General features: G+C 33.7%; 1 protein-coding gene across 1 annotated transcript; it reads left to right on the forward strand.

Annotated features, from left to right (window-relative positions):
- Positions 1 to 217: 217 nt before the first annotated feature.
- LOC107926536 (phenolic glucoside malonyltransferase 1) lies at positions 218 to 3,145 on the forward strand. Its single transcript, XM_016857415.2, has one exon. It carries the CDS (start codon positions 1,580 to 1,582, stop codon positions 3,014 to 3,016), a length of 1,437 nt encoding a protein of 478 aa, XP_016712904.1. The 5' UTR covers positions 218 to 1,579; the 3' UTR covers positions 3,017 to 3,145.
- Positions 3,146 to 16,045: the final 12,900 nt, after the last annotated feature.

A 16,045-nucleotide genomic window follows, 5' to 3' on the forward strand; every position in this document is an offset into this window, starting at 1 on the left:
GTCACGATACTATAGTGGAACGATTTCGTGATTAAATGAGTTTATAGTTAATAGGCGAAAAGCTAAAATTTAATTATAAATCATTTGAGCATGAATTGCATAAATATATATCCAATCGGTCTATCTATTAGCTTGTTGAAACTAGAAATGAATTGTATGTAGAATCAAATAAATAGAAATGGATGGAAATGATAAAAATAAAAAAATGAGTTATATTCGCAAATGATAAATTTTCCCCTCATGTTATTATACTAGTAACCAAATGAGGCATAAATGTTATATTGATCAATACAAAAAATTTTCAAACTCGTACTTTTATACAGACTAAATTTCTTTCTCACCTACGTGAATAAACACATTTATTTTGTTTATAATAATAATTCATAATAAGTACAAAATATATGTAGATTAAATATGAAAATTATTTATATTAAATTAATAAATACATTTAATAATAATTAAAAAAAAGCTTTTTTACAAAAAAATTAATTAATTACAAAAATAGATTGAAGGAAAAATCATTTATGAAATTGAGTTATTGTTTTTATCAACTTTTTGTTCTCGTGATAATTTTTTTAAAAATCAAGCACTCATTTAATATTTTTCATTTTTTTCTCCCATCGTAAATACACGTGAAAATAAAAATATTTTAGAAAGTACACATTGATATTACCTGACAGGCTGACACGATGGTGACATCAATAAAATTTTCTTCTTTTCTTATTGGTAGAAAGGTTGGATTGTGCTGCCGAAATTTACTTTGGAATAAAACTATAGGCCAATAAAATATTTTTGAAATTGACCTTGTTTTCATAGAATAAAACTTGTTATATAGTGTGCGATGGAGCGCGTAGACTTCACGGTTTGTAATAAAACGGAGAAAGTTTCGTGCTGGATTCATCCACCTGAAACTAGAGACGTGTCTACTTGGACGTCATTCATTATTTTCCTTTTCAAGGTTCCCATCTTATCCGGCCAACTTTATCTTCTCTGGAATGCTTTGTGACACGTTTTTTTAAAAAAAAATTATTTTAACATTTTATTTTATTTTTAAATTTATATTATTTTAAAAATCACTTAAAATAATAAAAAATAATATTTATTAACTTTATTGATGTGACATATAAAATTAAAAATTATAAAAATATTTTTAAAAATTTAAAAATATTTAAAAAGTATTAAAAATATAATATATTTTTAATTTTTACAAATTAATGAAAAGTTAATGTGACGTATACATGTTAATTTATGTGTATTCCAAACCAATATAATTAATAAATATTTTTTTTCCGTTTATTTTGATTTAATTTTGTAAACAACGTAAATTTAAAAATTAAAATAGGCCAAAAATTAAATAGAAAATTAAACTAACTATTAAACTAAATTTTACAATTTTTTATTTTACTTTTATAATTTATAATAATTTATTAATTAAAATCGGATTTATAATTGAAATGAGGAACCAAAATTCCACCACAAAGATTAAGTGAATCCTTCTAATAAAGTTACTTCTCTTGACCCAAAACGAAAACTCGAATAATCATGATCACATTTGAAGGATTATAAATTTATTTTGCTGATGGATATGGTCTTTTATAATAAACGAAACAGAATGGAAATTCTTGAGGTGACCCAAGTTACCCCAACCTTTAACTCACCAAAATCAACGACTGAGTTCCGTCTTCCACTCACTTTCTCCGACATAATCTGGTTCAAGTTTCCTCCTGTTGAGCGCCTCTTCTTTTACCAATTCGACGAGTTAACCCCTGCCTGTTTCAACTCAGTTATCCTCCCAAAACTCAAGCGCTCTCTTTCTCTCACACTCGTCCATTACCTCCCCCTCGCTGGCAATCTCAAGTGGCCACCAAACGAACCTAAACCCATCATTTTATACACTCCAAACGATGGAGTTTCCCTCACAGTTGCCCACTCCGATGCCGACTTTAACATCCTCTCCAGCGATGGGGTCTATGACGCTGCTGAGTTGCATCCTCTCAAACCTGACCTCGTAATTTCAGATGTTTCGGCATCAGCTATAGCTTTGCAAGTAACCCTTTTCCCAAATAAGGGGTTTTGCATAGGAATCACAGCTCACCATGCAGTTCTTGATGGCCAAACCACAACCATGTTCATCAAATCTTGGGCTTATATATGCAAGCAAGGCAACGACGAGAACTCACCCTTGCCACCTGAGCTAACCCCAGTTTTCGACAGATCTGTTCTCAAAGGTCCTGATGGGCTTGACATGTTATATTTGAACCAGTGGTTAGCTAGTAGCTGGTCAGACTCAGATACAAGTAAGAAAAGCCTGAAAATCATGACAAGTGCAGGAGGAGGAGGAGCAGCATCAGATCTAGTTCGAGCAACGTTTGAGATTACTCGTGAAGATTTCAAAAAGTTAAGAGAAAGGGTGTTATCTAAACTATCAGATAGTGCGAAAGAAGTGCATCTATCAACTTTTGTGCTTTCGTTTGCTTATGTAGCAACTTGCATGACGAAAGCTAGAAGAGATGGAGATAGAAAAGTTGCTTTCGCATTCACAGCTGATTGCAGGCCACGATTAAACCCTCCTGTCTCACAAAACTATTTTGGAAACTGTAATAGACCTAAAATTGAAGTGGCGAAAGCAAGGGATTTCCTTGATGAAAACGGATTTGTTTTTGCTGTTCAGAAAACAAGTGGGATGGTTAAAGCTTTAACGGAGAGATGGGTTCTTGAAGGAATGGAAAAGATGCTATCATATTGTTTCGATGTTCTTAAAGAAGCATCTGAGTCAAAGCTTCAAATTATATCTGTTGCAGGGTCGCCTCGATTTGGTGTTTATGGAATAGATTTTGGATGGGGCAAACCCCAGAAGGTGGTAGTTGTTTCCATTGATAAGAGTGGAGCTATTTCCATGGCAGAAAGTAGAGATGGGAGCGGGGGGGTTGAAATTGGTTTGGCTTTAAATAAGCACGAGATGAACAATTTTTCTTGGTTGTTTCCTAGATACGTTAAACGGGAGGGTTTATTTTAATTTATTTTGTTGTTTTGTATTGATATTATGTTATTTTTCATTTAAGCAGAGGTCGATTGCTCCACTTTATGTTATTTAAGCAGAAAATAAAACATGCGGAGGTGGTCGATTGCTTACCCCACTTTTATCTATTTCTCCAAATAATTGAGTGTTGAGTATTTTTTACTAAATAATTTTTTGTTTGATATATATGTTAAGGAAATTCCGAAAAACAGGTTTTTTACCTCAATATTATAAAAAAAATTTATACACGAAAATGGGTTGTCAGTCAGATTAATTACGAAAATGGTATATTTTTTTAGGTCGTGTCTACCTGACAGGAGCAACCGATTTTTTTAATATTAATTTTTTTTATTTAAAATTTTTTATTATATTTATATTTTCTTTTCGAGTTAGTATACAACCAGTATATACAGACGGGAAAAGCATACATACATGTTGCGCCTATCTGACAGGCACGACTAGTTGTGCCTTCTTGGTAAGCGCAACTGATGGGGCCCACATGCTTAAATTTTCCCCTATATATCTCCCGAAAATCAGATAAAGAACATACACAAAATTTAGTAGCAAAATAGAAGTAAGAAGAGAGGGAGAAGAAGGAAAGAAAGGAAAGCAAGAAGAAGGATAAGATATTTTAATTTATTTATTTTTAAATAGAATGTAGAATTTTGTTAGAAATTTTATTATTTAAAAGTTTTTTAGATTAATAGTTTTGTTAGCTTCTGAATGAAAAATTTTGCATTAAAAATTTTATGTAACTTTTTTGCTATTCGAAACTATTTTGAGAATTTTGAAAATTTTTTAACAGATCTAGTATTGAATATGGAGAATCAGTTTTTCGTATGCATCTATTTTGATGGAGAAATTTTGACAATAAGCGTAGGATGTATATTTGAATGTCGCAAACAAGTAACAATGAGATTCAATAGAAATATCTCTTTTGATGATATGAAGGAAAAAATTAGTGAAAAATTTATAAACGTTGTGGGAGAATGATCTAAAAACTTTTCTACAAGTTTCTAGTTTAAACGGATCCCATAAAATTCATCAAAATGGAACTTGTAGACGATGAAGACGTGGAGACAATGGTCGCTCTTTATTGTGGGACTTGGAGCAACCAAAATGCACCGATTCAGTTATTTGTTGAGTTAGTTGGTGTGGAGGAAACTGAAGATCCCACTCCATTAGGTGAAGAAAATGAAGCTCAAGAACCGTGTATGGTGGTTTTGGTATCATACGTTGGTAGTCAATCAACTATACATGGGATCGACATTGATCTTAATGCTACACCCGAGACTGCTGTGGTTGGTGATGATGTATACCATAGTAGTGATCCTTCTGATCATGAAGTCGATAGTGAAAGTGATCCCGAGTGGATAAGGTCCCAGATGAAATTGACGATGAAGGCGTGAATGAGGAAGTAAATGTTAATGCGTCTTCAGTCGGGAACCAGATTCATCGTATTGTGATACATAATAATCCTGGGGCACACATGTCTCGAATAGACCCCGATGCGGCGAATGTAGCCGAGTTCCCAAAGTACCCTAAAATACAATCTGCTCATCAGATGGCCGTATATTCTGATCCTGAAGAGTTGTTCGTGGGCCAGAAATTCGAAAATAAGGAAGAGTGCGTATTTGCCATTAAACGGTATAGTATGAATATATCAGTAGACTATATAGTCGTCGTGTCTAAACCGACATTATATATTAGAGAGTGTTGGAAGTCGGCGGAAGGCTGCAATTGGCGGATATGAGCTGCATTTATCCAAAAGTCGCAGATGTGGGAGATACGAAAATTTGTTGGGCCTCACACATGCATTTCATCACGTATGACAGAAGATCATCGAAAACTTGATTCCAAAACTATCTATACGTGCATCATGCCAATGGTTGAAGACATGTCGACCATTAAAGTTTCGGTACTGATTGCCAAAATACAGGAACTATTCCAGTATCGAGTGTCATATCGGAAGGCATGGATAGCTAAACAGATGTCAATAGAGCAATTGTACGGAGATTTTGATGCATCATATAATGAGTTGCAGGGATGGATTGCCGCTATAAGGGAGTACGTACCAGGGGCTACCATTGAGTTGCAAACACGACCTTATTACGGCCCGGATGAGTAACTACAACCGAGAAAAAGAATTTTCCAATGGATGTTCTGGACGTTTGATCCATGTGTACGTGCATTTCCCCACTGCAAGCCGTTTGTGCAAGTAGATGAGACATGGCTATACAGTAAATATACATAGATCTTACTTCTTACGATTGCTCAGGACGGGAACAATAACGTGCTCCCGATTGCGTTTGCCATCGTAGATAAAAAGAATATGGAGTCGTGGGAATTCTTCCTTACAAACCTGCGGAGGTATGTTATTAGTAATGATAGTATTTGCATCATCTCTGATAGAGGGAAAGGATTAATTGCCACCATTAGGCGTTCCGGTGTGCCATGGAGATCTGTTTACTGCATACGGCACATTGCGTCTAACTTCTATCGAGATTATAAGAATGCAGACTGGAAGAGACAAGTTGTGAAAATGGGTAAAAAATAACCTTATCCTTTCAATATATAACCTAATGTTTTGTGATGAGACTGTAACTTATATTTTCTTAATACATACATAGCGTACGAGCTAGAGCCACACATTTTCTGGCAAAGGATGACTCAACTTGAGAATGACATGGAACGTCAAACGAACACATCTTTCCGACAATGGTTGGGTACCATGGAGTCGTGGCAATGGGCTCAAAGTTTTGACGAGGGCTTTCGTTACAGTCAAATGACCACAAACTTGGTGGAGGGCATTAACCCTGTGTTATTGAAAACACGACATCTTCCGATTTCATCTGTCTTCTCGGCTACATTCTACAGGTTGGCTACCTTAATGCCAAGAATGGGTCAGCAACAAGTCAACTAGATGGAGGCAGAACACGTGTTTGTCGAATATGTTAGGGATGCAATGGTTGCAAACAGTTGGATGGCGAGGTCGATGAATGTAGAAGTATATTCACGACATAATAGAACGTTTCGAGTTACAAAGACCATCGGTCGTTGACCCGGCATACCACCTAGGTCCTACGGAGTTGATCTCCGAAATAGACGGTACGATTGTAGGAGGTTCCGGACATTTCATTATCCTTGTGCACATGTTGTAGCAGCTTGTGCTAAAGTCTTGCTCAATGTAGATCAATTTATCGATGAAGTGTATACCTCGAACGCACGTTGCGTGTATGGGAGAATGAGTTTCCCGTACTTCTTGACCTATCTACTTGGGAGGTTCCTCCGACGACATTCGAGCTTGTCACAGACAAAGGGTTGCGTAGAAACCTAAAAGGTCGCCCGCAATCATCTAGAATCCGTAACGAAATAGACATTAGAGAGAAATCCGATGGGAAGTTGTGTGGAGTATACAGATTACCCGGTCATAATCGGAATAAATGCCCGCTCCGAAACTACCATATTAGACAATCGTCACGATCGGATAGAAATTAAGATTTTATTAATTACATGTTGGAAGAAAAAGTCCCGCCGAGTAGCATTAAATGGATTTTTTAAGCATTTTAAAATTGATTTTTTTAATACTCCTCTTTTTTTTGCAATTATGTACTTCAACCCAAGCAAATCCAAAATTCACCTTCGAAGCACATGTTTATATACAATTTACATACTTACTTCGGGTGAAGCATGACTATTTGTGTTCATACATACTTAACTCGGATTTATTATGTATTTCATTTACTATTATAATTACGTTCTTCAACCGGGGGAATGATGACTATCCTTTGTAATTAAATGATAAAAAACTCATTACATAAATAGTCATTACATAATTTGCCAAAAATAAATTAAATGCCAAAAAATTTATTACATAAAAAAGGAAGTTATTTATATTACAAAACTCCCAAAAATTGATGGTTTGATGGAGTGGTTCTAGGAGTATATTTTTGTGGAGCCCAACGTTCACGTTGCGGACGACTGCGGTGATCAACGTTCTATTTATCTGTATGTGGGGGTGTGTGAAACATAGACGGAAAATTATATATCTCAAACGCCATCGATGAACTTAAGCCGAGAGGAGTAGAATATGGCGGTAGATATGGGCCTGGAAGAGTAGAGTACGGCGGTGGATACGACTCTGGAGGAGTTGAGTACATGAGTGGATACGGGCCGGAAGGAGCAGAGTGCTGAGATAAATATGATCCGGGATGACTGGAGTACTGAGGTGGTAGTGGGTTAAAGATATCAAACTCTGAATGATATCCGTGGCCTGAGGAGCCCGAGAAATAGTCATCGCCCCCTAAATCTGGATGATAAGAACTACCTCCAGAGTGTAGTTCCGGCTCTGGCTCCTACTCTTGCTCCGGCTCTAGTGCATGATACGGATCTGGAAGATGTTTCCCAATTAGTGTCGTATGCGGGGTGGACTACCATCGACCACCCACCAAACAAAAATGGTTTCCCTATATCACACTACCACTTTAGGTACTGTAACGAGGGCTGGAGATCTAAACCACGATCCATCTAAGGTACCCTCCCAAACCGGTTGTTCCACATCGTAACATATTCTTCACGCTCATCTCCCCAATCAAGCCCATGCCTCCCCCTCCTGGTCATCCCATGGATATCCCCAATCGTACTGGCAGACTCGGGATATATTGAATGCAACCGAACTGCCGAAGTACTCGATCGCCATGATACCACTCCACTATCTGAAAATTGATAACGGGTGCACTAATGCACTATAAGTTTGAGTGGACGCGGGCAGACGAGGGAATCACAGCCATAATTTCTAGAACAGAATGCGGCATCCAAATGAACTGCACAGTTAATCACATTTTTTATATTAACGTAGGTCGAGTGAAATAAAATAATAAAATAAAATTGATATTGGAAAAACTTGCCCCCTCTCGAGAATGATTCTCGATCATCAGACGGTATATCAAAACCGTGTATGACCTTCCGATACTCGGATTTGTGCTCCATCTAAGAAAAAAATTGTTAGAGCAACATAATCCAAAAAAAAAAGTCAACTAATTGTTATAACGCATAAAAATTCATCACCTATTAACGAGTGAGAATATATATGATTGGTGACTAATTGATGCCAAGAATGACATCCGGTAAAGTGCCCACGACTGCAGCAGTATGAGGCATCCGCCTATGTCCATGCAGAAGGATCTGTCGTCCGACAAAGTTCTCGATACAACATGGCTAACACTGCGGATCCCCAACTGTATGAACGAGTGTTATGCAAATTAGATAATAGGGGTAAGTACATCAAGTGAACAGTACTACCGTTTGATTCCTTCATAAGTACACCCCCTATAATGTGCATAATGTAAGCTCGAACGGTCTGCATCACCTCCTATTCATTGACAGTTCTCGACAAATACTCAAAATTAGCCTTTAGCCATGAAAACCTCAAACTGGAAAATTTCCCCTCATTTGGCGAGCGTCCAAGTAATTCATAGCAAAGGGTTGCCGGCCTGGAGATCGAACTTAAGCCCGTGACCGCGTTCCCGTCGATGGGGAGCCCGAACTGTACTACAACGTCTTCTAGAGTGATGGTGCACTCCTCGCATGACAAATGAAATGTGTGGGTCTCTGAACGCCATCGCTCGACTAAAGCGGAAATCAAGTCATATCGCAGATCAAAAGTCCGGATCAACGCTGTTGATCCGAACCCGACTAACTCCAAGAACGGTATTAGGCGTTCATCTGGCTGAAACCCTATACTATTAACACGGCCTCTCAATATGCGGTACGGCTCCTAACATCATTATATTAGCGAAATAGTTAATACAATATAATTTAATTCAACAAATAACATGACTATGAAATAAAAATTTTATTACCATCTCCTTAATGGTACTTGATATGTGATTTGTATTTTCAATCAAAGAACCCATTTGTTACAAATCTGCAATTAAAAAAATTGAATTCATTTTTTCTTATTTTAAAAGATACAATAAATTATTTCAAATTTTGGAAACAAACACGGTAAATATCTCATAATTTCTCATTTTTTACCTACAATTTTTTTATGTTAGATAACAATAATAATATAATTAAAAACATATAAACTATCTAAATATAAAAAAAACATACGAATTAAAAAGAAAAAGAACTAGAAACATACCTAATTAGAAGAACTTCCAAATAACCTATAAAATTATATAACAACAAATTTAATCAACATTTTAATAAATCAAAAAAAATTATCAAAAAAAATATAATAATATAAAATTACATTATATAAAAATTACATTAAAAAATCACAAAACACTAAACTATAAACACTAACAATTTATAATCATATACTAACACAAAATAAATATAAAATTATTTTTTTAAATACATTACTAAAAAAAATCACAATACACTAATTCACACTAAACCACTAAACACTAACAATATATAACCTAATCTTAAATTACTAATAAAATAGCTATAAAAATATTTTTTTAAAATATATTACTAAAAAAATCACAATACACTAATACGCTAAACCACTAAACACTAACAATTTATATAACCTAATCTTAAATTACTAATAAAATAGCTATAAAAATATTTTTTTAAAATATATTACTAAAAAAATTACAATACACTAATACACTAAACCACTAAACACTAACAATTTATATAACCTAATCTTAAATTACTAATAAAATAGCTCTAAAATTATTATTTTTAAATATATTATTACTAAAAAAATCACAATACACTAATACACTAAACACTAACAATTTGTAACCTAATCCCATAAATTATTAACAAAACAAATAACTATAACAAAATACAAAAAAACTAATAATTTATAACCTAATCATAAACTACTAACAAAATAATTATACAATTTTTTTAAAAAAAATTACATTGCTAAAAACTCACAAAACACAATAATTTTATAATAAATTACTAAAATAATACATTACCCTTTTTTCTTCTTCTTCTTCCTCCTTTCTCTCTTTTCTTTCTCACAATCGGTGGCTGCTTCAATATGGGGGGGACCATGCTTATAAGGTCCCTCATAAAGTTTATTTTTTCCCATTAGTGATATGACTCATGCATGGAGAAAAAATGGGTAGCATGCAAGGGCAGCAAAAGCAACGGTAGCAGCAGCAGTAGGTGGAGCGGCAGCAGCAGCAGTAGGTGGAGGTGTCGCGCCTACCTTTTAGGCACGACTAGTCATGCCTACCTGACAGGCTCGACCCGTTTCGGGTATTTTTTACTCGTATAAAACCCGTATAAAACCTATATTTTTACATATATATTAATATAAATATTAAAAAAATAATATAATAATAATTTTTTAAACGAAAAAATTAATATTAAAAAAATCAGTTGCGCTTGTTAGGTAGGCACGACCTAAAAAAATATACCATTTTCGTAATTAATCTGGCTGACAACCCATTTTCGTGTATAAATTTTTTTTTATAATATTGAGGTAAAAAACCCCCGAAAAACACTGATGACTGAGAAGGGCATTTATTGGCATTAATTACGTGATGGAATTAAGGCTTTTTTATAAAAATAATCTAAAATTTTTAAAATAATTATTTTTTAATTAAACACGAAGAATGACTTAAAATTTACTGTAAAAGTTGGTAGAGCCAAAGAGTTTGGCTCCACCAACATGCCACGTCAGTAATCAGAAACAAAATAATTTTTTGGTGAAGCCTGTATAAATACTAGAGAAATATTACAATTTTTGAAAATATAAGAAACTTTTAAAAAAAAATCATTTTCTACTGGAGCCAATTCATTTAGCGCCATTAGATTCCCCTACCACCCTATTACTTTTTCTTTTTTTTTTGCTTTTTTTAACTTTTGTCTTTTTTTTTTTACTTTTTTTAACTATTGTCTTTATCCTTATTTATTTTATTTATTATTAATTTTAAAAAAATTGAAATGTATATTTCTTATAATATATATTTTTTAAAATTTTAAATATATATATTTGAAATTATTTTTTTAAATATTAAATAAATTTTGAATAATATAAAACATTTAAATATTTTAAAATTATGAAATTTTAAATTTATTATTAGTTTTATAATATTTTAAATATATATTTTAAATTTTCAATATTTTTAATTTTTTGTATAATATTTTAAATTATAATATTTAAATTATTTTTAAAGATATGACCTTTCAAATTTATTATTTGTTTTATATATTTTAAATATATTTAAAATTTTAAATATAATTTTTATAAATTATTAATTTTAAAATTAATTTTAAAGATATTCAAACTTTTTTAAATTAAATTAAAAATTTTTAAAATTAATATTTTATTTGGTAGAGCCATTTTGAATGAATTCATCACTTTATAGTGTACTTTTTATATTCTTTTAATATAAAAATTTAATATTTAATATTTTATTTTGGTGGAGCCTTTCTTTATGGCTCCACCTCTTTGTTCTTTACCATATATAGAATGGTGAAATTGTTGTGTTCACTATGAGAGTTCAAAAAATCTATTCAAGATGAATAATGAGGTGTTTTTGGTGTATGTTCTTTTTTATGGTGAAATTATAGAAGGTGATGTTGGTTGTGTATTTCAAGGTCGGCAAAGAGTAAGTTTGCGATTCAAAAAAAATGTGAAGCTAGCAGAAATGAAAAGGAAGATCAGTGCGAAAATAGCTATCTACTGTATAAGAGCGATGTCCAAATTATTTTACAAGTTTCCAGTCCCTATAGATCCGTTCAAATTTTGTGAGATGCAGCTGTTAGATGATGATGACTTGGGCACTATGATAGAAATATGGTGGCCGACTGGAAGTGAGAACCCCCAACCAGTTGAATTATTTGCGGAGTTAGCAGACTTAGAGCCTGTTGAGAATGTTAGTCCAATAAGTCAACATCGCGAATTTGACTTTAATCTTAATGTTGGACGGACAGACCAATTAGAAGGTGAAGGGACATCGTAGATACCCAAAAATCATAATTATGGTGGGAGTTCGTATAACAACCCTACCCCAGGTCCTCGTCTACAAATACATCCAGAGGTGATAATAAGCACAGAGAAAATATCAGCGAAATGACCAATAATGGTGAAGATTCTGATCAAGACGTTGAAGATTTTAGTGTCCCCGATGTTGATGAGGTTCTAGACGATATCGATGATGAAATCCCAGAGGAGGTTGAAGATATCCACGGCCTTTCATTCAATAACCCGAGTTGTGGCATTATTTTGCGAAATGAACCTGGGGGCGACATGTTGAACGTAGATCCAGATGCAGCGCATGCATCTGAGTTTCCTGAGTACGCCAATATAGTACCTGCTCATAGATTGGTGGTAAATTCACAGTTCAAGGAGTTTTTAGTTGGGCATTAGTTTGAGAACAAGGTGGATTGTGTGTTTGCCATCAAACAATACAGCATGAAGTTGTCGATTGATTACAAGGTTGTCAAATCTACATCGACGTTATATGTTGTAGAATGTTGGAGAGCCGACAATGGGTGTGGTTGGCTAGTTCGAGCTGCATTTATACAGAGGACTCAACATTGGCAAATATGAAAATTAGAAGGGCGTCATACATGTACTGTAGCACGTATGACTTAAGACCACCGGAAATTGGATGTCAAAAGTATTTGCAACTGCATCATGCCACTAGTGAAAGATAGCTCAATCATTTCTGTGTCAACATTGATTGTAGACATGCAAGCTCAATTTTAGTACAGAGTGTCGTACAAGAAAGCATGGTGGGCGAAACAAATGGCTATGCAACAACTGTACGGCGACTGGGATGAGCCATACAATAAACTTCAGGGTTAGATTTCAGCGATGGTGGAGTACATCCAAAGAACTGTCGTGGACTTGCAAACATTACCTTATAGAGACCCTAATGGACAATTAGAACTGGGGAGAAGAGTTTTTCATCGACTGTTTTGGACTTTCGATCCATGTGTTAGGGCCTTCCCCCACTACAAACCGCTAATGCAAGTTGATGGAACATGGCTTTATGGAAAATACACGCAGATACTTCTGATGCGGTTGCATAAGACGGTAACTAAAATGTACTACTGATCGCTTTTGCCATCGTGGAGTCCGAGAACTCCGAATTGTGGGCGTATTTCATTCAAAACTTGTGGAGACATGTTGTCAGGCAAGACAACATTTGCATTATCTCCGACAGATCGAAGGGTCTTGTTGCTGTGATTTGACAATCTGACGTTTCGTGGAGGTCCGTCTATTGTATTCGTCACATCGCTGTCAACTTCCACAATGACTACAAGAACAAAGACTGGCGCAAACGAATTATGAACATGGGTAAAAATATCATATTTAAATTCGTATTTTTAATTATTTCGAGTCCATTTCCTAATTCGGATGGTAACGTATTTTATTGGAATACATACGTAGGATAGGAGTTGGAAGCACACCGTTTCAGACATAAGTTGGCGAGGTTAGAGACTGATATGGCGGGGTCCAATCCTTCTCTCAGGCAATGGTTGGGTAGCATGGAACCGTGGAAATAAGCTCAATGTTTTGACGAGGGGTACCGATATGGTCAAATGACAACTAACCTCGTTGAGACCATTAACTTCGTCTTGAGGCGTACGCGTCACTTACCAATTTCAGCGATTTTTTCAACCACATTTTATAGGCTAGCAACCTTAATGCAAAAAATAGGGTTGAAACAAGGAAAACAGTTAGAGGTAGAACACGTGTACATCGAAAAAATTAAAGATGCTAGGAAAGAGAATGCTCAAAGGGCTAGGTCGATGAATGCAGAACTATATTCCCGAAATTTGGAAACTTTTTTAGTGACAGAGTATATCAGTCGTCGGTCAAGGATCTCGCCACGGTCCTACGGAGTTGATTTCTGAAATAGGAGGTGTGAGTGCGAGATGTTCCAAACACTACGGTATCCATATGCACATGTGGTTGCAGCATGTGCTACCTACAGTTTGAATTTCGAATAATATATCAACAATGTGTACACTCTTGAACATACGTTGCGTATTTAGGTTAACGAATTCCCCGTATTAAGGGATGTATCTGTTGAAACCTCTTTTTAAAAGGTAAGTATTTTGAAAATGGGAGCCGCCACCAATATTTTAAAGTATGGTTGGATCACCTTATAAAACATTTTGGTCTACGAAATTATGAGAAAATAGGTTCGGGAGTCGGTTACGTATGAGGAAGGGTTAGCACCCTCGCGACGCCCAAAATTGGTACCAAATTGAATAGTTTGGTCTTAATGTCAAAAGTTTGAAAGAATTTAGAAACAAGATCTCCTAATAAAATCGTAATGATTTGAGTTTAAAAAAAATTCTTTCTCTTCAAAAGAATATAAACATCACATCCAGCATGATTGGACATGATATTCTTAAACTTTCATAACTGAAATCATCTTGTGATTTTCAAAACTTATTTAGGAGGATATTTTAGGCATTTAGATAAACGGGAAATCGCAACCCAGCATGTTAGGGCACTACTTCCCGAATTCCTAAGTACCAAAAACATTGCCTTATTTTTTAAATTCTTTTGGATTGAATGAAATATAAAAGTTTTTTAAAGTGATGATGCATTCAACTTATTTCAAAAGATCAATATTAAACAAATTAACCTACATGATACCTACTTTATTATTCCATGCAATTATAATATAAAAATAATAAATAATGACATAAATTACACAATATACATTGTCACTTCATGCATATATAATTATAAATAACATAAATATAAACACATTATTATTTTATGCAAAAAATACAAAATAGCAAAATAATGAATATAACAATACAAATTACGCATACATATACAATAATATTTCATGTGAATATAATCTTTAAATAACGACATAAATAATCAATTCTCATATGAATAATAAAATAACATAAAGATAACAAATAATCTATGAGATAAAATTAACATGTTAAAACAATACCAAATGAATACAAAAATGATAAAAAAAAATTAAAAAAAACAATTTGAAAAAAAATATTTAAAGTAAAATATGGGTAATAAAGAGAATTTTTTTTAAAAAAATAATAAAAATATATTATATGATATAATAGCTTAATATATATTTATATAAATAATACTATATTAAATATGCGTGAAACCTTATAATAAATTCTAGAACTTTATATAATATGCTAATTATTTAATAATGATTGATATATTATTTAATAATAATTTTAAAAAAATTAAAATTTACACCATTAAAGAATAATAAAATAATATATAATATATAATAAAATAAAAAATATAAGGAATAATATATATAGTAAAATATATAATGTATAATAAAACTTATAAATAAAATGTATAATAATAATATAACATAATGAATAATATATAATAAAAAATAATATATATACTATTTTATAAATAATATTTATAAAAATAAATAATACACATAGTATTTAAATAAAATAAACATATAAAAAGGATTAAAATCAAATTTAATTAAAAATCTAGGGTTAATTACAAATAAACAAACAATTTGGGCCTAATTGAAAAGCATATTAAAAACGGAGGGACTCACTGGGCAATTAGCCCTAATCCCTAAAAACGACGTCGATCTTCAGAATAGATTTTAATGACTATTGGGACTAAATCGAAATAAATGCAAAAGTTTAGGGCCAGATTAAAATAAAAATAAAATGAATTTTAAAAACATGAAAATGCGGGAGGATCAATTGGGCAATTTGCCCATTTACCAAAAATGCGTGGATCCTCCCCGGGTCACGGGTCAACGCGCGGATCCTCAGCCCTAAAACGACACCGTTTTGGTCACTAAACGGTCATCCCAAAACGACGTCGTATAGGTTGCTTGTAAATGTAAAAAAAAACTTCAAAAATCATTTTAGCCTTTGGTTTAAAAACAAGAACAGAGTCCTTTGAAAGAGGAAAAGAGAGGAAGTCCTCCGGGCTCCGGCCTCCGTCCTCCGTCGGGCCCAACCCCGGTCATCGGACTCACGCGCCCATGCGGCTTCGTCGACTCCGCCGGATGCGGCGGTCGAAAGCTGAAAAGCTTCCATTTTTGGCGCAAATCC

The sequence above is a fragment of the Gossypium hirsutum genome, chromosome A07 (assembly GCF_007990345.1).
Source record: "Gossypium hirsutum isolate 1008001.06 chromosome A07, Gossypium_hirsutum_v2.1, whole genome shotgun sequence".
NCBI lineage: Eukaryota > Viridiplantae > Streptophyta > Magnoliopsida > Malvales > Malvaceae > Gossypium > Gossypium hirsutum.